The 21,183-nt window shown below is 42.9% G+C and overlaps 1 protein-coding gene and 1 long non-coding RNA gene across 2 annotated transcripts; both read left to right on the forward strand.

Moving 5' to 3' along the window:
• The first annotated feature begins 6,985 nt into the window (after window positions 1–6,985).
• LOC126576556 (uncharacterized) lies at window positions 6,986–8,455 on the forward strand. Its single transcript, XM_050237865.1, has 5 exons — window positions 6,986–7,003; window positions 7,090–7,330; window positions 7,417–7,505; window positions 7,876–8,040; window positions 8,105–8,455. Exons 1-5 carry the CDS (start codon window positions 6,986–6,988, stop codon window positions 8,453–8,455), a joined length of 864 nt encoding a protein of 287 aa, XP_050093822.1.
• A 7,823-nt stretch (window positions 8,456–16,278) lies between these two features.
• On the forward strand, window positions 16,279–17,614 carry LOC126576293 (uncharacterized). Its single transcript, XR_007608297.1, has 4 exons — window positions 16,279–16,352; window positions 16,635–16,751; window positions 16,820–17,084; window positions 17,152–17,614. It is a non-coding gene; the product is annotated as an uncharacterized LOC126576293 (long non-coding RNA).
• Window positions 17,615–21,183: the final 3,569 nt, after the last annotated feature.

Genomic DNA, 21,183 nt, shown 5'->3' on the forward strand with positions numbered 1-21,183 from the left:
TTGTCTCGGCGACTCTGCCTCGAAAGATGGCAGAGGAGATGGGATGAGGGAGTGCTCGGGAGGTTTCATTACTCAATTGCACCCAGAGTCCTGGCGGCTAAAGACATGGTTCTGCTGAAAATTATTTACAACTTTGCACGGGAGGTGGGTATAGATGTGTAGTCTAGATGTCCTATCGTTTCCCCCTCCCCCCTAGTTTATGTTGTCCATGTCTTCTCTGTAGCCGTGACTGTTGGCACCACGTTGGAGTTCCGGTTCGGAAGGCACCAGAGAAGCGTCCCGCAGGATCTATCAGGGAGTAGAAGACCGGTGCCAGAGTGGTTCTGTGCGTCGGACCCCCCCAACACAGTCGTCCCTCACTAATGTTCACACCCTGTCCACTCCACAGGTTGAAGCGACGAATAATATGACATCGGGGCACTACCTCGTAGCGCAGCTACCAATCAACTGACGAGCGATGAACGGCCACTGAAAGGAGCCTCTGCCCATGGGGACGAGCCATTTCCCCCACCGCTCGTGTTCGAGCGCATTTAACAGTTCGCCTGGCCAGTTACTCTGGCTTTGACCCATTACTAGGCTTAAGATAGGTTTAATCACCGAGCCCCCCCGGTATAAGGGTCCCTGGAGCGGGAGGAAATGCCTGCTTCCTCTATTCATTGTACTTTCTTCATCTACATTCTATACACCTTATAAATACGGCTCCGTCCGTAAGGTATCAACAAAACAAAAAAAAAAAGGGCGCGCGAGCGGCATTTAGCTCTCTCTGGTGATAGGAACGACAGATTAATAAAGAAGACAAAATTTGTGGTCTTCAGTCGAAAGTGAGAACCAACAAATTGTCTTAATTTTCTTATCAGCTCCCGTTGCGAAGGATAATCGCAACATTTCCACAAATTTACCTTTTTTATCATCTCCCGTTGCGAAGTATAATCGCAACAATGCTGAAATAATTAATATTTACTGATATATAGTTATGGCTGAGGCGGGATCGATCAGTTGCTGATCGATTCGATCTACCTGCTCGACAGGCAAAGCGGCCCAGCGGGGTACGACCGTCGTTGATCGAGCAGGAGGATAATATTAGTCGTAAACCAACAAAAGCAGTGACGAAGGATAAAAAAAAAATATAATTGGCGTAGCCGGTTGGATACGCTCGAGTGATAGTGATAACAGTGGAAAAGTCACTTTATAAAGAAAAAGTGATTAAGAGCGATCCCGCAGAGATAATATCAACGCATTCGTGACAAGCAGACGTTTCGTCGTCATCGAAGTCGAGGGTCCCCCTCGCATCACCTGGAGTACCAGCATGGTCAGACCGACTGAAGGTACGCTGCAAACAAAATTCCACACTACAAGATAGGCGGATTTTTTTTTTCTAAAAAAAAAGTCACTACAAGACAGAGTTTTTTTAGGTGCATAATAAATTAATGACAAATTTTGAAGGCAACGCCTTTCAAAACGCACAAGAGTACCGTTACAAAGAGTAGGTTGTTACTCCGATACGAGATCCCCGTCACCACCTCCGTCGGAAAGAACAGAGAAATGATAATCGATGTCATGTTTGCCATCTCCTCGCTTATAGCCGGCATATTTACTGGTGAGTCTGGGAGTGTTACACTTGCCCAGTGCCCAAAAGTGACGCACCTGAACCACTGCAAAGTGGCGCAAGATCTGCTTCAACAGTTAATGCTACAATCGTCATATGATGTAGCCATACTGTCGGAGCCACATCGAGGCCCGGGGAATGACCCGTGCTGGATTAGAGTTGCCGGTAACCTGGCTGCGATCCTAGTGCGAGAGAAGTACCCCATCGGGTAGGTGACGGACACTTAGGCGCCTCCATGGTGGGACAAAGGCCAGTTCGACACCATGCTCGACCAGATGGAGGAGGTGATAGGCCCAAAGGGCCCACTGGTGGACTAAAAATGATAAAGTGTGTAACACAATATCCCAGTCAACATTTTGCTTTTCCTTTATATTACGGTCCAGCAATATTACTATGCAGTTATCGATGGGATTATCAGCACCACTGACTGGGGTCTACTACACTCTACTACTGATCCCGATGTCGCAGTCCGCACCTTCAATGACATACTACTAAACATACTTACGGATGTGGTACCAAAGCGTAGACCTCCCCGCAGTCCGCCATGGTCTAACCGCCTGCTCACTTCTATGAAACGCCGGAAGAACCGCGAGTTGCGACGAGCTAAACGTTTCCCAACAAACACGAACCTCGCGTACGTCCGCGCTGAGAGCGGTGCCTATCGTGCGCTTAACAGGCTGTTCCACCCGTCTACCGTCTTTTGGAAATTTGTTAACGACAAGCGACGAACGCGCCAAGCACCGTGTAACATTAGGTTAATACAGCTCTCATTCGAGCATGCTTCGGTTCCAAATTTATGGAAAACGTCGGTAATGATCCCCCTGTTCAAAAAAGATGACAAACGGGAAGCATTGAACTATCGAGGCATCACTTCACTCTGCGCATGTGCTAAAGTGGCCGAAATCCTGCTGCATCAAGCATTACTGGCTTCGGTCTCCAACTACATCAGCATCGCCCAGCACGGGTTTATGCCTAAGCGATCAGCTGCCTCCAACCTGGCAAAGTTCGTCTCTGACTGCATCCAGTGCATGGACAAAGGACAACAAATGGACTGCATATATACGGACCGTGCTGGCGTGCCTCACGGCAGCACCCTGCGCCCTCTATTATTCCTATTGCTCATCAATGATGTAGTGTTTGCGCTTCCCGAAAATTCTTATTTGTTATATGCGTACGACATTAAGTTATTTATGGCTGTTGTGACAGTTAATGACTGCATCAGTCTCCAAGGTGCGCTCGCCCCTGACAAGTGCAACCTAATCTCTTTCACACGTGCCACCCAACCTCTAGTGTACAACAACATAGCTGCGGTTACTCTGCTGAAAGGCGCACTATATGCAAATGACTTAGGAGTGTTTCTCGACGCGAAACTATCTTTCACTAATCACTACGAAGACATTATCAAGCGGGCCAATCGTACGTTAGGTTTAATATTTAAAATGACCAAAGAGTTTAACGATCCCATGTGCGTGAAGTTCCTTTACTGTTCACTCGTCAGGTCTACATTGGAAGCGAACGCAGCTGTGTGGTCGCCGCATCAGTCCAGTTGGACGGCGAGAATGGAGGCAATTTAGCGGAAACTAACCAGGTACGCGGTAAAGAAGCTACTCTGGATAACCTACGAGAATGTCCCTGAGTGCAACGTACGCTGCCTCGTACTGGGCCTCGAGCCTCTCGAGACACGCCGCCGTAACCACCAGGCTCTATTTGTGGCCATACTGCTAACTGGTGGCATCGATGCGCCGGCTCTCCTTGAGCGCATTAGAATTTGTGTCCCTAGGCATACGACCCGTCTACGTTACCGCCATCCACTGGCCACACAACAAGTTAACCATGTCTACGCCGGCCATGAGCAAATCTCCGCGATGACGCGTAGCTTTAACAACGTTTCGGCTCATTACGACTTCAACATTAGCCTATCTGATTTTAGGGACCGCCTAAGATTCGCGTAAACCATTGTCGAGCATCACCTCAGTTTGTAATACCTGTATTTATAGTTGAAAGATCTAATCACGTAGCTCATCTAGCCGATACTGGCCAATGAGCCTAATTAATAAACAACAAAATATTAAGACAGGTTATACCAAATAACGCATATAATATTTGCGTTACATACTGCAATCACGATACTGTCGTCAGAATATGTTATGACATATAATAACAAAATTCTAGCGCAACAACTATTGAATCAATTTATAGTCGATTTAAAAAATTACACATCACAAACACAGCCATTTGCATATTTTGGCAGATGTGGAACGATTTGGGCCGTTAATGAATTTAAGAGTAGATGGATTTGAGATTGCTCATACAAGAAATCGTTTTAAGCTGGGGTCAAGAGTACCTAGTAAGAAAAACATTTTTAAAATATTTCTTACTCCTCCAACATATACGCAGCGGGTATAAGCATTTCAAGATATCCCGTGGCTGGGTTATAATGAATGTTACTACACAGTCTGGCTTTTCAGTAACTGGAAATGAGGGATTGTTACTTTCTTGACATGGTAAATGATGAAATGTCACAAATAAGACAAGTAGGTGGAGTGTCGGGTTTTTGAGTGTTTATTGAATATATTGAATTGAATTTCAGTGGAAAATAATGCTATAACACTTTCGGATAGCATAACGGATTCTGCTCTTTGAAGTATCTTATTTCTAGGTCATAGAAATTCACGAAGGTATGGAGCAAAAGATATCTAGATTAAAAAACCCGAATACTAATCAAAATTTCGTTTTTCAAGCAATCTCACTAGTGCTCTAGAAGCCATAAACAGTGCTACCCTTCCTCAGTCCTACAGTTCCCTTTTGTGTACGGTTACTTCTTTTTTGAAAGAAACGAAGGTTGTTTTTGAATTTTTTTTTGTCAAATAGAAAACTGGAAATCTCAATTAGAAAAGAAAAGGTAGCTAAAATACCATCTAATGGATTTCCTCAAGGTAACATAACATCACCTTAACCCACATCATTCAATCAACAAAAACCACAACATCAAAATCAGCAAGATCGCCAAAGAAGATCATAACAACCTAAAAGTGTGAATAGGGCAGAATACATATTTTTCATTTAAAAATGATTAACTTAATGCAAGCAAATGTCCAAGGAATATACAAAAACATAGAAGAAATCCACAAAATAACCGTTGAGCAAAAACTAGACATCTGCTGCTTGCAGGAAACATGGGCCAGAGAAGGAAAAGCGCTAAAACTGAAAGGTTTCACAGTTGTAACAAATAACAGAGATGACGGATATGGAGGAAGCGCCATAACTGTCAAGAGACAATACAAGATAGAACACCTTCCGCAATACCAAGGAGATAACAATACCTACTCCCAAACAACAGCTGTTGTCATAAAAAACTTGGACCTCCTGGTAACATCGACCTACATCAGCCCCTCCACCAGCACCGGATTATTCAGGGAAAAAATTAAGAAATTACTCCAACTAATATCCAAGCAAAATGCCAAAGAAAAATAATGGTAGGAGACTTTAACGCTCATCATACCATTTGGGGAAACCCATATACGGATAAAAAGGGAAGCATAATTCTGGAAGAGTTAAAGGAAACCAATCTGACCTTGCTAAACAACAAAGAGATAACGTATGTCAGCCACGAACTTAACAAAAGAAACACGGCAATAGACTTAACGATTATACCATGCAGCGCCATAAACAAGATTCAAAGGGAGGTAGGAAAAGAGGAAAAGCTTTGAAACTATGCTAAATAGAATAGATAGCCAAACCTCCACCGCAGACCTCTGGAGGCTCATAAATGGATGCCGGCATCCAAATAACTCCAACGCTTCCAGCGAAAACACAGTCATCGCTAACATGGAAATGGCCAAAGAATTCATACGAAAAAAATTCCAAACGGCGAACAGAATAGATCAAAACACTCTAGCAACCATCCGACTAAAGCAGAGGTCTGAGGTGACCATACTAAATGACGAGACGTGGCATAAAATCCTAGGAAGAAAAAAAACTCAGCCCCAGGAATAGACAACGTTTCATATGAAATGCTAAGACAACTCAATGAAGACTGCGTTAAGGCAGTGATCAAAGAAGCAAACGAGGTGTATCAGGAAGGCAGGGTGCCAAAAAGACTAAAAAAATTAAAATCGTGGTAATCAAGAAACCCGTCAAAAATCCCAACGAGGTGGACTCTTACAGACCCATTGCACTCTTACCCACATTAACTAAGATCATCAACTCAGCAATATTAGAGAAATTCAAGCGACAAGCGGATCAGCAGTTCATTTTACCAAACACCACGTTTGGATTCAGAAAGAACAAAGAAAGCTTGGCATGACTAAAATGATTTGCAACCGAAACAACAATTTGAGCCCAGAGAATGCTATGCAAGTATACAGGGTCGTAATAAGAAGGTCGTTGAATTGTCAACGCCACTTTAAGCACAATAGACACAGTACGGATGTTGTACCAAAACAACGCTGATCAACATTGATGGTGCTTGCAACAGAAATTTCATCTCATTTGAAAAAGAAATCGATTAAAGCAAAGTAGAAAACCATAGCTCAGTCTCAATGCAACAGACAAAAATAGAATGAACAAATAAGATGAAAAGATACTCACGGCAAAAGTCAAAAGAATCCCTAAAAATAAAAACGAAGTAAAAACGAAATGAATCCACAAACCTTACACATATGGGAGCGTCACAGACGACAGCTGCGGGATCGAAATAATTATATAGATGCTACAGGAATCAGCTACAGATTCATTACCTGGAATAAATAAAAGAAAAAATCAGAAAAGGTTCCACAAAGCTATAAACATACAGAATTGCGACATGTGTGCTAAGGCCACACGTCCCAATTCTGTATGTCCAAAATTAGACTATTATTATCCATTGATCGTCCATAAGATGGTTACGGGATCTGCTCAAACCAAAGAACCGTTTTCCCGATTTCCCTTGAAACTTCTTCTGCTGATAAACAATCATGCTCATCATCACGGCATTACTCTATATAACACTTAACTGTGCTGATAATATTATTTCGCCTTTCGGTAGCATATCGAGCATCAAAATGTATTACAACGCTGCGGATAAGGATGATATTATTGATGTAAGTTTACTATGATCTAGCAATGAATGATACAGGAAACTTTACAGTGTTCTAGCAGTAATACTTGATTCCGTCATTTTCCTTGCGCCAGCTCATAGAGCAGCTCACTAAAGAGCGCGATGAAGCGTTAAGTTGCTTCCACACGACAAACGAATGCATCGCGACGTCTTTTGCTCACTCTGAGCACAAGTCTTCGCGAAGATTTGTGTTCTTCTTGTTCAAACGTTAAACGTCATCAACATAGTTTGTTGCCAAACAAACAAGTGATACAGTTCGATGAAGCAGGTGTTTTCCAAAAATGGATAAGAAATCTCACGTAAGTAGAAATACAATGTATAAATTTGAGATATAACGATATGGGTAAAAGGTATGTGTTTAGCGAAGTTTTTTTTTTTATTCCAGAATCTCTACATGGAGCCTGAACGAAGCCTTTACTTAATCAGCCTAGTAGAACAAAATTCCTGCCTGTGGGATAGGCGGAATGCATTGTACCGAAATACGTATCACCTCGCCGATGTGTGGGAGAGAATAGCAGAAGAAATAGGGGAATCTTCCAATTTTTGCATCAGAAAGCGGAAGTCTCTCCAGGCTTCGTATCGGACAAATAAGCAAAAATATCATAAAACCATGGTGACGGGGAGCGGTAAGTGATTCAATTTACTTAAAAACATATCTAAATAGCCTATAAATACCATTTCCTATAAACAAGCATGATTTTCCCTCCTACAGCTGCTAGTTCGGTTGCTAAACCGGCATGGTACGCGTCGGCCATGTCGTTTCTGCGGGACACCTTTGACGCGGGGTCCTCAACCGACACGGTGAGTTGTATTATTTTTAAGAATATATTATTGTAAAAAGCTGGCGAGGTAGTTACCTACCTACGGCGTTGGTGCGACTTACCGCGCGAAGTCAGTAAGCCGCCGGATGATCCCGATGGAATTGTTCCGGATGGCAAGGATTGCGGCTGGAGAGCTGAAATTCTCCGCCGTTCCTTTTTGCCGTATCCTTGCTGCGCAATCCTGATAACGTCCAGAGTCATAAACGCATCCGGTGCGGGTGTATGCGTACATAAAATTAGAATTTACATCAACTACGGCCAACAAGACGATGCTACAGAACTGCTTGTAACTGAAGTGCTAGTATGAATCATATAAGAATAACCTAACCATGTTCCTTTCTTTTCTTCAGGTTTACCAACCCCAGGAGCTTCAACAACCCAAATCAACGACAACATCTACCTCGAAAGTGCCAACACAAGACCAACAAGAACTCTTCCGACCGATAGCAGGACTATCGCAAAGAAAATACAAGCCACCGATAACTACAACCACTCTGCAAGTGTCCTTCCTTCCTGTAACAACATCGACCCCTTCCTTCTCCAATTTCGGCACCTTCGTCTCCAATTTCGGCACCGTCGTCTCCATCGGCGGCCTCTGCGGCTGCAATGGCGGCCCCTCCGGCTCCAGCGCCGCCCACTCCACCGCGCATCAGGGCGCAAAACCTGAAGCGCCGATGGAATGAGCTAAACTTAACCTACAATGAGGAGGCAATGAAAACGGTCAGTGGTCTGAAGCAATTGCAGGAACAATTATGTGGAGCTCTGTTTAAGCTCGAAACAGAAGGATCAAAATTCGGGACGATGGCGGCCAAGAAGCTGGACAGCTATTCCCCACTGCGCAGGAAGAAGCTAATTTTGCAATTCGAGAAGCAATTGGAGGCAGAGGATGGGAATCGGCTTTTTGAAAAGCATGGGATCCGCCTAGATTAGTGTATATACGTATTTTTTTCATTAGTTGTAGTTTTGCATTTTTTACACTTTTATATGACCATTATTTCTTATTAATTCTTTACAATTTTGTTAGACGTATTTTTCCTTCGTTATTAATTAATTTATGAAATGATCTTGAATTTTTACATGTGATATGTGTGTGATATACATATGTGATATACTGCTATATGAAATACAAATGAACTGATTCCAACGAATAGTCAAGTGTCTTTACTATCTTGGGCGTAGGAGGGAAATGTTTTACATCACGGTTTTTAACAACGCTATAAAGAATAGCTTGTTGAAGCTCCTACGAACATAAATAATAAAAGAGTTAATAAATACTGTACCTTTACGTAATCGCGAAGGAGGGTGATTAAACTGTCGCACACTTCGGGAATGAATAGTGAAATTGATTGTCTTGAAATCTGCAATATTTCCAATAAATGTATTATATATCCTTAATTTATAATGAAGCAAGATTATATACTTACCCTGTACGATAACTCCAAACTACCATAATCATCGCCGGAAGCAAGATATCTCATTGTAACGATAAATCTATCCCTGGCCGTTATTGCCAGGCGCATCACCGTGTCTTGCTTCCTTAGTTTTGGCGTTATTAACGCCAGGATATATTTGAAATCCGCTGTAACGCGTAACGCGTAATAAATCTAATCTTAAAAAGCTCCTGAAGCTTTCCAGTACTTGATAAAGTAGCATCATCTGTTCTCTATTCATGGTCTTAATGGGAGAGAGGAAATGAAAGCGTCGGTAGGTGTGTTGTGAAAGGCTCTGGCCATGAAAAACTCTACATACCTCTTTTCATACCATACCATACCATACCATACCACACGATAATAAATTCACTGAATTTCACTGAACGCACAACAGCTTTACTAAAAAAGATATTAAACCGCAGGTATTTATTGAAAACAACTTCATGCATGTTCAGAGCACAACAACAAGTACGTACTGTTTACATTATTTGACAGCAGTGTTCGTTCGTTCGCGATGCTTTCGCGATGCATTCGCTCCCTACACGGGCATTCATGGGTTCGCGATGAAGTTTTCGCGCACTTGGATGGGGGATGACGTAAAAATAAACTTCGTCGCGAACCATTCACTGAACATTCGCGCTCGTTTAGACGCAACTTTAGAGAAGATGGAGCCAGGCGCACCGGATGTTGTCGAAATGCCTCCAGAGACAGATACGCGGGCAAAGTATTTCAAATTTCCGATCGAAGTACAACTTACGCGATTCCGATCTAAGTACAACTTTCGGTGCACAGCTCGGGAACGCACAGGCCCGATGTAGCGATTGGATCGCGCTCAGGAAGGCGACCGCTCTAATTACGAAGAGCGAGGAGAAAAGGATTTTGGGAGTTATGGGACAGGTTCTACGTGATTCGTCAAAAAGAGGACGTGCTTTTTAGCAGTTGAATCTTTCATGTTTCAATTTCGAATATGACTATCGGGCGACAAGTGACATCCAAAGCACGCGGTTGATCAAGTTCCAAGAAAGCAACAAAACCAAGAAATTAAAGCAATCAAAGACGCCGGAAGAAGTTTCTTGTGGAGTGGAGGTGCGCAAACAGCCGAAGAGCCAGGGGGGGGGGGGGTATCCCCTACGCAATGACTTCGCTCTCCTCGCGAGGAACCCAAGAGAAAAGAAAAGGAAGAAAACACGCAAAATCCTTTCTCCCTAGAGGGGGAGAACACCGACGATGGAGATCAGATTATGCTCATTGAAACAGTGGATATAGGAAAGAACCTATCGAGTGTTAACCGTTTCCTGCTGGGTAAACTGATTGAATCAGCAATTGGCGAGAAACCATTAGAAGCAAGTAGGTTTCGGGATGGAAAGCTTCTTGTCCGTGTAAAAACTCATCATCAAGCGAGGAAGCTGGAAAGGCTAAAATCAGTCCAATGGAGAAAAGAAACGATGCCTATCAGGATGATCGAATCGAACCTACACTGAATCTAGTAAAAGGTGTAATAAGATGCGAGGACATCGCATTCATCAAGGAAGAGGAGATCCTGGAGGGAATGAGTGCGCAAGGTGTTACAGAGGTGCAAATAATCAAGAGAAAGGATCAAGGCGATAAGATAATTTATACGAAAATGGCAATCATCACGTTAAAAAAACCGAAGCTACCCCGTAAGGTAGACTTCGGCCTATACATGTTAAAAGTGGAGTTATATGCGCCTCGCTCAATGAGGTGCACAACGTGCATGCGGCTTGGTCATACTAAAAAGTGGTGTAAAGGGGAACAGGTGTGTGCCAAGTGCAGTGAACCGATTCACCTGAATGAGTGCGAATATATCAAATGGGTATCGTGTGGTGGAAATCATCACACTCTGGATAAAAACTGTCCAGTGTACATGGATGAGTACGAGATCCAACGCATTAGGACCGAGCAAAGGATACCGTATGGCGAAGCCAGAAGAATAAGGAGAGAGGCTTGCCCGGCCATACCGAGAACATACACCAGCAACGGCAGCTACGCCAACGCTATGACGGCCGACTCAACAGAGCCGACATATAAAAGATCGTAAACCTACAGAAAAGTCAATAGCAACAACTGCAAACAGAACCACAGCGAAACCGACACCACCAACATCAACAACAACCACAGAAATTACAACACCTATAACAACAACCATAGAAAGAACAACATCAACATCCGAACAACTCAACAACAACTCGACAATGCAACAACAACAAAAAGAAAAAGCACAACACATGCACAAAGCTAACAATAGCGACACAGACACAGAATCACACAACAGCAAACATCATACCGAAGACCACAGTACCAAAACAAAAAGTAGGTTAACAGACACAGAAACCTTGATGTGTAGCGACCCTGGAACTGGAAACTCCAATATGAAAACCAAGAGAAGAATATCACCAAGAGACGACACTGAGTTCATCATTTCGAGCAATGACGAAGACGCAAACACACCAATGTGCCTGAGCGACCAGCCGGGTCAACAAAACTAAATCACAAGATGACGAAAAAGATCATCCAAGCCAATATACACGGATGAAAAAACAGGCACGAAATTATAAGAATGGCTATGCAAAAAGATGCCGACGTTGTCCTGTGCCTGTAGGAAACGTGGCTGAAACAGATAGCAAAGTGCTGTAGAGAAGATGGCTACGGTGACAGTCTGATAGCCGTCAAGAAATGTTACAAGGTAGGGAGGACGAAAGTCATAGACACCAACGGCCAAATTCAAGTGGCCATGGTTGAAATTGGGGATCTGGACATGACGGTTATGTCAGTATACGTGAGTCCCAGGACGACAGTTTCTACTTACAGCAATAGAATCAAAAGAATAATAACAGATATCAAAGAGTCACGATCTCGTGGGGGACTTTAACGCTCATCACCAGACATGGGGCAATGCGCAAGCAGACAGCAGAGGGGAAATCCTGCTTCACGAGATTAACGACACTAATCGCATGTTACTACACAACCAGGAACCGACCTTTATAAACCCTGACCCCAACAAGAGTAATTCGGCAATAGACCTTTCGATTATAAACACGTCAATGTACCTGAGGTCCAAACGGACAGAGTAAGCTACCAACAAATAGGAGGTAGCGGTCACCGGGTAATTGTAACAGAAATCGAAGGATGTGAAAAGAAAAAAGAAAAAAACTGTGATAGTAAATCCTAAGCGAATGGCCTGTGATATTTACAAAATGAATGTTCCGGAAAGCTTTGAGCTGAACCGTTTTACCAAAGAAATCTCGTCCATAAGGGAAGCAAACACAAAGACGATCAACATATCCCCCAAGTCCTGGTGGGACGATGAGGTTGAAAAAGCTTACGAAGAAAAGAAGGCCGCGAACAAAAACGACTCTGCCAACAGGACCCTCGATAACGAAATTGAAGCAACAAGAAAACTCGCCAAATTTAGGTACCTAAAGAAGTTAAACAAAACTAATAACTGGGAAAAGTGGCTGAACAGAGTGGATGACCAGAAGTCTAGCGGTGAATTATGGCGGCTGATCGTCAAATGCAGGGGCAGCAAGTGGACAAACGGCGGCACGAATGCAGTGCACAACGACTTGGAAACCGCAAAGGAATTCATGAAGCTAAACTTCCCAGATATCGGAAGTAAAAATGCGACCAAATATATGACACAAAGGACAACGGACGAGGACCTGATGGACCAAAAAAATGGAAAAGGCTGCTTGACGCAAAACGAAACACTGCCCCTGGCATGGATGGCATCAGTTATGAGATGCTCAGGATGCTGAACGACGAATACACTGAAAGTCTGATTGAAAACCTCAAAGAAAGGTAGAGAAGAGGGAAAGTTGGGAAAGAGCTAAAGGTAATAAAAATCGTGGCAATCCCAAAACAGGGAAGAGACCCTCTGGATGCCCAAAACTACCGCCCAATAGCGCTACTGCCGACGATAACGAAAATGGCCAACTCCACAGTGTTAGAAATACTTCAAGAATCCGCAGAGAAACATCAAGCAATCCCAAACACATCCTTTAGTTTTCGGAAAAAAAATCTATCCACACGGCTGCGAACCTCCTGGTGAACGAAATCTTCAAAAATAATCGAGAAGGAACCTATACAGGCGTAATATTCGTTGATTTATAAAGCGCCTACAACAGTGTTAACATCGAATAGCTAACGAGAATACTGCAGGTAACCATGGTGCCAGTAGCAGTGGTAAACTGGATCCACAACCTACTCACTAATAGAAAAATGAAAATCCAAGTAGGAAAAGAAAGTGTGACGAGGGTGGTGTCGCACGGCCTCCCTCAAGGGAATGTACTATCGCCAACACTATTCAATATATACACAAATGAGCTCCATAAAGCAATCCACGGACGAAAAACAAAAATCATGCAATACGCAGACGACTTCACCATAATGACCCCAGGCACAATCGAATACATTAAGGCAGAGTTACAAAAATCGCTGAACAGTTTCACGAACACATCCAAGGGATTAGACATGGAGGTAAACAGGGACAAAACAAAACTCATGATATTCCCAAAGGAGGCAAAGGTCGACATCAACTTAAACGGACAAGGCATTGAAAGGGTAAAAGAGTACAAGTACCTCGGCTCAACAATTGATCAGGCACTCAAGTTTCAAAAACATACCAACATTTGCATCCAAAAAGCGCAAAAGAAACTTGATGTCATGAAGATGATATGTAACCGCTCAAACAATGTCAGACCGGAGAAGGCAATGCAAGTCCACCGAGCAATTATCAGAGGAACCATGGAGTTCGGGGCACCCCTGATAAATATTGCTAATAAAACCACGCTAGACAAAATAGACAAGGTGCTCCATCAGTCACTTAGGAAGGTGACAGGATGCACGAGGACCACGCCTATTAACACCTTAATGGCGTTGGCGGCAGAAGTCCCGTCCCGTATACGAAGAAAGTATGTCATAGCCAAAGAAATGGTCAAAACGTTAGCCTATTCGTTGGCCAACAGGCAACAGCTCACCAACATAAAAAGAGCAAGCACTACGAAACGGTACTGTGGACAAGAACTGTCAACATTTGAGAATGACACCCTCACTAAAAGGACCCCCACCTGTGTAATCAACGAGCTCAAAAACTGTGATATAGTGATAAGAGGTAAAGTACCTGGCCTTCTAGGAAGCAAATGCGATTTTAATACGCAAGCTGCAAAGCAGATCTGCTATGAGCATATCAGTAAACAAGCCAAAGATCGTCCACGGATTTACACCGATGGGAGTGTAACTAACTCCGGATGCGGTATAGGCATTGTAATTGAGGACCCAGTAACGACAAAAGAATGGGCATATACGCTAGCCAGATGTGTAGCAATTAGTACAGTAGAGCTCACTGCCATCGACAAGGCATTGAAGCTGGCGATAACAAGAGAAATCCATCGTTCCATAATCTTCACCGGCAGCAGGGTAGCCTGTGAAATACGGAAGAGGGCGCTTGAGAGTGATATTATCGAAGAGACAGTCAACAATGTGCTAAACAATTGCAGGTACTTAGAGGCAGACATCCAATGGATTCCCAGCCATGTGGGAATCCATGGAAACGAGAGAGCCGACACGATGGCCAAAATAGGCACCAACTGTGATAGAACCATCGACAATCAGGTCAGCCTAAAAGACATAATCATCGAACTAAAGAATAAAATGACGGACGAAGCTAACCAATGGTACACGCAATACAGTACCGAAAAGGGAAACGCACTCTACAACATACAAAGGACTCTAACGACAAAAAATGTGGCACCACAAGACGACGCTAAAAGCCAAAGAAATCAGGATAATCAAAAGACTCCTCGCAGGACACGACCATAGCAGATACTGGCTGGCCAAAATGAGAATTCTGAACAATGAAAACTGTGATACCTGTGGCGATCCTGAAACAGGAAGACATGGAACATTTTTCTGTGAGAGGTATAGAGTGGAAAGACGAAATCGAAACATCCCGTTGGAAAAATTTGAAGAAAGTTTTAAGAAGAGGGACACGACCTATCTCAAAGCCGTAGCTAGCTTTGTGATGCAAAACAAGATAGAATTCTAAATTTCCGGGTTTTTTCCGGGTTTTTTGAAAAGAAAGAAGAAGAAGAAGAATATGACTATACTAATACCGAATGTGTTCTATTCGAATGTCCACGGTTCAGTGCCGTGTAAGAGGTATATCTGGTGGAATGGGTCTCCACAATTGCGGGTCGTGGCACAGGCTCCAGTTCCGGTTGAACTCATGTTCTCCCTCGAGATTACCATCGTGTCGGTCGGGACGTCTGGTAGCATTCCACGACATGTGCAGGGTTCCAACTAGGATTGACTGACATGCCAATTACGACACGCTACGTTAGCGTTTTGCAGCATAACTAACCTCATGGCTAACTATCCGCGCGACTAATTTGGATTTAAGAAAAAAAAAGCACGGCCCTTTTACGGATAACACTGAAGGAATAAAGAACGACGGGAAACATACCACATTTATCAACACGAGTGCATTGCAATTGCCGATTACTGATTTCTCGCAAATTTCCATCTGCAAAGCGCCGATTCTATCCGGCACGAACTAAAAACTGAATATGATACGATTAGACTGCTGAGGAATACACGGAACAAATTTTACGCGAAATTTACCGAAGGATGTTAATGAGAAAGATATCTCTTTGCTCGTAAAGTAACAAAGCCCACAGCTCAATCATCACTTTATCTGAAAACACACTTTAAAAAAACTTCACTATCGCTAAAACTGGCCAAGAATCTCGCGCGCATCACTCTAAACCGCGTGTTGCGAAGTTCCGAAGAAATTAACGGGACACGAGGTTTTAGCTCCGCAAAATTCAATCATGGCGGCCAGCTCGATGATCGCTTTTGCTAAAAGAAAGAGAGGTACAGCCTTGTCCCACAAGCTAGAACAGCTGGTTAAACGAGTTTCGACGAACCGAAATTTTGCGAGAGAAGAAACGAAAAAACCTAATAAAAAGTATATTTTTTAACTATCGCTTTTTGCTTTCAGTTTTATTTAAAAGGCGGCTACCAAATGAGAAAATAAAATTCAAAACGCATTTTGCTTTGCTCGAGCATCGAGTTTCATCGATCGAACATAGAGTTGTCTCTTTTACTCTGTCGAAAAAAGGTAAGTTCGTCGATGCTCGATTAATCGGCTACTCTAGCTTATGGGATAGCACTTCTTTCTCTTTCTCTTTGTTTCTTCAAAAGCACCTGCTGCAAAAATCGAGCATCGTTAGCGCAGCCACCATTTTGTGCGGACCTGGAATGCGTAGTTGGCAGCTTCCACTGATTGTGCGAATATGCAGTGATGTAATCTCAATGGAAAAGTGTAATTCCGAGTCGCTCGTGTGCAATTAATTGTAAATCTAAGCATGTGTTTTTCGGTATGAAGCATTTGTATGTAAGTTTAATCAACGTAACCCCTCAGATCTTGATCGTCCAATCCCGCTGGGCAAATCCCGTACATAATTGGGCATTTTTGTATGGGATCTGTCCGCCGGAACGCATCAGCAATTTTAGCAATAAGTGCCTCTTTATTGTGTCTAGGATCGAATTCGGAATATGGGAAAATGATCAACTATGCATTAACCCGTATCCAAATCGATTGGCGCTTGATTCGATCTCTCCCCATGAAAGGCTAACGGGATCACTTCATGATGTTTCAGCTACGGGAATTGCCTATAAGGACCATGAATTTTCTACTGGACGAGCAGCAGAATCGAAGCAGTCTTTGAGGACAATAGTTTCGTTGTAAACGTGTGCTCCGATGTTAATATTTAAAGGTAAGCCCAAAATAGTAATTGTTTTTTAACATTGGCTTTGAATTTATCAAGGAATGAATTAATTTAAGGTGTTCGGTGTGCGGTTTGGATTTGTCTGAACAAAAAGAACCGTTAAAAAAACGGAAGATCTTTCATGGCCACCGCTATGATGATTGTTTTGCTGTGATCGCTGTGATCGCTGTGATTGGCTTCCTTTCCCCTGTGCGCGCGGTTGACGTCCGCCAAATGTGATGCTGTCCGCGCCTGGCAATAACGGCCCGGGAAAAATTTATCGTTACAATGAGATATCTTACTTCCGGCAACGATTATGATAGTTAGGAGTTATCTTTCGGGGTAAGTATGTAATCTTGTTTAATTATAATATTAAGTATATATTAAACAGTTGTTGGAAACATTGCAGATTTCAAGACAATCCATTTCTTTGTTCATTCCTGAAGTGCGCTGTGCGTCAGTTTAATCATCGTCCTTCGCGATTACATAAAGGTACTGTATTTATTATTTTATTATTTATGATGGTAGCAGCATCAACTAGCCGTTCGACTGGACCATACGTTTTCACTGCGCTCAGCCGATCTGCGCGGTTCAGGGTAAATGTCGTGTTCTATTTGCTTGTCATACTAGAGCCTTGATGTTATAGTGTTGCTTTAGCAATATCAAAGATACTTTGGCTAGCAGCGCTAGGTTTGTGCATACAACAATTCTTTATAACGTCATTGAAACCCTAGGAAACGTTTTCACTTGACGCGATGTAAAACATCTTTCTCCTACGCCCAAGATATGCCGAAACGTAAAGACACTGTATTTTTCGTTTGTATCGGGTATTTCAGTCCATTTGTCTATTTATTTTCGCGAAAATATGATGATGAGACCCAGCTCTTACCTCAACATCAGATTGAGGTAACGATAGGTAAAATTATCCGGAGATATTTATATTAAAGTTGTCAACAAAGTGGTGGCATTTTTCCAACACTCTCCAGATCCCTCTGCTTTACTCTATTCCGTGCGTACAGCGGTGTTCAGCCATTTTTATGAGAAGAAAACGCATGCGGAACCACCTTCCGGAATGCCCCTGTAGACTCTCCTGTTCTTGCTATATAGCCGGCACCCCAGAACTATCAAGAGTAGTCGGGTACCATTATCCAGAGAGGCCAAGTCTACATTTATCTGTGGCAGTACTGGTGCCTAAAAAAAAATCATCAAAGGATGGGTTTGAGGCACCAGCCACAACATATGTTCCTTTAACCTTCGGAATAGGTATAACCAACGACTCCTTCAATGCATCCGGAAAGACCCTCTCTTCCAATGACTGGTTAATCACAGAAAGAAACCGCCCTCCCATTACATCAAAGCAATCCTTTATTGTAGCCGCATTTACATTCCCTGGGCCTGCCGATTTGGTCAGATTAAAACAGATCTTCTTTAGCTCTATAACATCGATCTTCCGAAAACGAAACACACGTTTCGGGATTTCAGCTTGTTTCAGCTCAACAGGTTCACTTACTGTTGGAATGCTTCTATTTACAAGCAAGACACTGTTCACAAAAAACTCGTTGAACTTGTTTGCTATTACTGATGACTCACTTTCCATACTTTTATTAAAGTACAGTCTTGTGATTGCCACATCGTTTGGCTTTAGTAGTCTATTGAGTACTTTCCACAGTTCCTTGCCATTTCCTTGATATTTACTCATTTCCCTACAATAGCACTCCTGCCGTGTTTTCTTTAAAACCCTGCAGTATTTGTTTCGCATGGTATACATGGTATATTTGATCCAGTGCTCCTTCAAGTTCGTACTCATCAACTTCAAATACACATACTATTCCTCTCTTGCTTCAAGTGCTCCAGGTTTAAGTTGTACCAGCTAGTAGAATACTTTGTCACAATCTTCTTCTTGTATACCAGACTGCTTATTGCTCCCTCAAGCGTGTCTTTTAGTAAGTTAGCAGAAGCATTTAGGCTGTCTGTTTGTGTTTGTAGACCCACGCCAACTATTCTGCAGAGTGTTTCCTTAGAATACCTCTCCCAACAGACAATTTCCTTCTGTTTTGGGACCAAGTGTACATCAGTAAAATTCAAAACAATCGTTTCGTGGTCTGATATCCTCATACCATGATCTATAGTCACTGTTATTGAGTCTGTGCTACAATAGACATGATCTATTAGTGTTCTACTATGCATTATGCTTTTCGAACTGTCGATTCTCCTCCTCAGGCAACAATTCTTTGTCGAATTGTCTCGAATTTTTCTGTGGCCGCCATCGTCCCGAATCTTGAGCCTTCTGTCTCAGGCGTAAAAAGAGCTCCAGCTAATTTTTTCTGCATTTGCTGCAGACCGCTGACCTTCTTCATTGCCTCCTCATTGTATGTTAAATTTAGTTCGTTCCATCGGCGCTTCTGATTTCGCGCCCTGATGCGCGGTGGAGGGGCCGTCGTTGGAGTCGAAGGTGCCGACGTTGGAGACGGAGGGGTCGATGGTGTTATAGGACTGGGGGACACTGACAGAGCGGTTGTAGCGGTCGCTAGCATGGATTTTCGTTGGGATACGATGAATATAGTTACGTGTATCGGCGACATTTCAAGACAGATGGCAGTTCCCGCATGCTATAGGGGCTATAGATGTCTGCATAAAAAAAACCAAATCTTTCGGCGACAGATAACTCCAATTATAAGCAGTTCTATAGCTTCGTCTTGTTTGCCATAGTTGATGTGAATTTTAATTTTATTTTCGCTCACGTCAACATACTGCATAAGACCTTTTAGAGGGAGTACTCAGCCGGTATCCGTTGAAAGTATATTCAATTACTGGCACTCCCGATCGCGCATGACTGTATGTTATGTTATGTTTATTTGATTACTTTCCACGTCCACTGGTCCGTTGGCCTTTGTGGGCGCTCGATTTAGATTTCACAACTATACGCGATATTACAAACAACACTAGACACATGATCATTACGCGCAAGGATGAATTCGAAGAGCCTCCTTTAATGGCGACACGGACAGAGAGAAGTCTTAACATAACAACTAAATAACACATACACCGTATTGGATCTTTGTTGCCGACATTCACTTTGCTGCGAGTCCGGAGACTCCGGACCGAGCAGCTGGCATCTCACAGAACTGGAACCTTAAGCTTATCGGGCCCATGAAGCCTTTGGTCGTCCTAATAATAAGACCTAGGAGTTTGTTGGCTTTAGCGATAAGGTATTCAGCATACGCTCAGAAGGTTATGTTTGTGTTGATCCAAACTCCAAGGTCCTTTAAGCAATCGGTTCTTGCCAGCGGCGTGTTGTTTAGGCCGGAAGTAAACAGGATCGGATCTTTTCTCGCGCATAGAGTCATCACTCTGCACTTCTCAATGCAGAGAGATGAGAAAATTTTGCAACACCAGTAGTATATTGTAGCCATGGATGGAAGCACGAATACATGCTTTGAGGCGTGTGATTCCCCCGACACAAGTGATCTTGCGGCAGTTGCTGTGAAGACGCCAATGTTGCGTTGGCAATGATTGGTGTGGAACTGTTGCAGCAGACCGCAGATGCTCGCCTGTGTTATTAGTCTCATTTGTGCGATTGTCGTGTAGGCAGAGTAAACTACAGCATATGCATTGAAACGTAGCAGGATATTAACACTGGTTTTGCACGGCTGATTGTCGCAAGTTTGTGAAAAATGACAAAAGAATCCTTTAAAGATTTTGGATGATACTGTGGCGAACTTGATGATTGACAAGACGTCTTTTCCAAGATGATAATTGGGTCCTTTTTTTGATTAACCAAAAGTATATCACAATTAAAAACACTGGCGTTTTTATTCAATGCTAAGATAATGCAGAATGAGATCATGTACTTCCTATTTAAGTCTGGCGAGGACTTCGTATGATAACCGTACCAGAGTCTTAGATCATCCGCTATAGATAGTGATGACGGTATGGTCGAACAACAGAATGTGCCCTATGCTTTGTAAGTAAAATAATATGGAACAAAATCTACGGAAATATACTAAACTATATTTCACATACTCGCCATTGAATTTTTGCTTTCTTCAGCACGCAGCACAGAGTTGAAAAATCAGTCCTGTTTTAGTTCCTTCCCCGCCGTAACCAACGGTTTTTCAGGTCCCAGAACACAAAGCCACACTCATACACAGGCTCTTTCAAGCAGGATAACCTACCCTTGCTTCCTAGTGTAGTGCATAAATCCAGGAATGGAACGTAATCCCTCCGCGCCTTGTCCATGTCCATGTAAGTTTGCTGAAACTAACTCCAAAACTCGGACACAAAACTGGCCAACAAACGCCGCGCATCATTTATATCAAAAATAATTCAAAATGCACTCTGACGTAAATTTTTTGGAACGACAAAACTAAAGTAAAAACAATATGCACTCTATATAGTTAGCGCATCGTTTTGACTTTAAAAAACTTGCTCACATCTATTT

The sequence above is a fragment of the Anopheles aquasalis genome, chromosome 3 (assembly GCF_943734665.1).
Source record: "Anopheles aquasalis chromosome 3, idAnoAquaMG_Q_19, whole genome shotgun sequence".
Lineage (NCBI taxonomy): Eukaryota > Metazoa > Arthropoda > Insecta > Diptera > Culicidae > Anopheles > Anopheles aquasalis.

Coding starts and splice junctions, on each gene's coding strand:
- LOC126576556 (XM_050237865.1), top strand. Junction 7,331..7,416: donor AACCATGGTGACGGGGAGCG/GTAAGTGATTCA, acceptor TCCCTCCTACAG/CTGCTAGTTCGGTTGCTAAA. Junction 8,041..8,104: donor TGCAAGTGTCCTTCCTTCCT/GTAACAACATCG, acceptor TCGGCACCGTCG/TCTCCATCGGCGGCCTCTGC.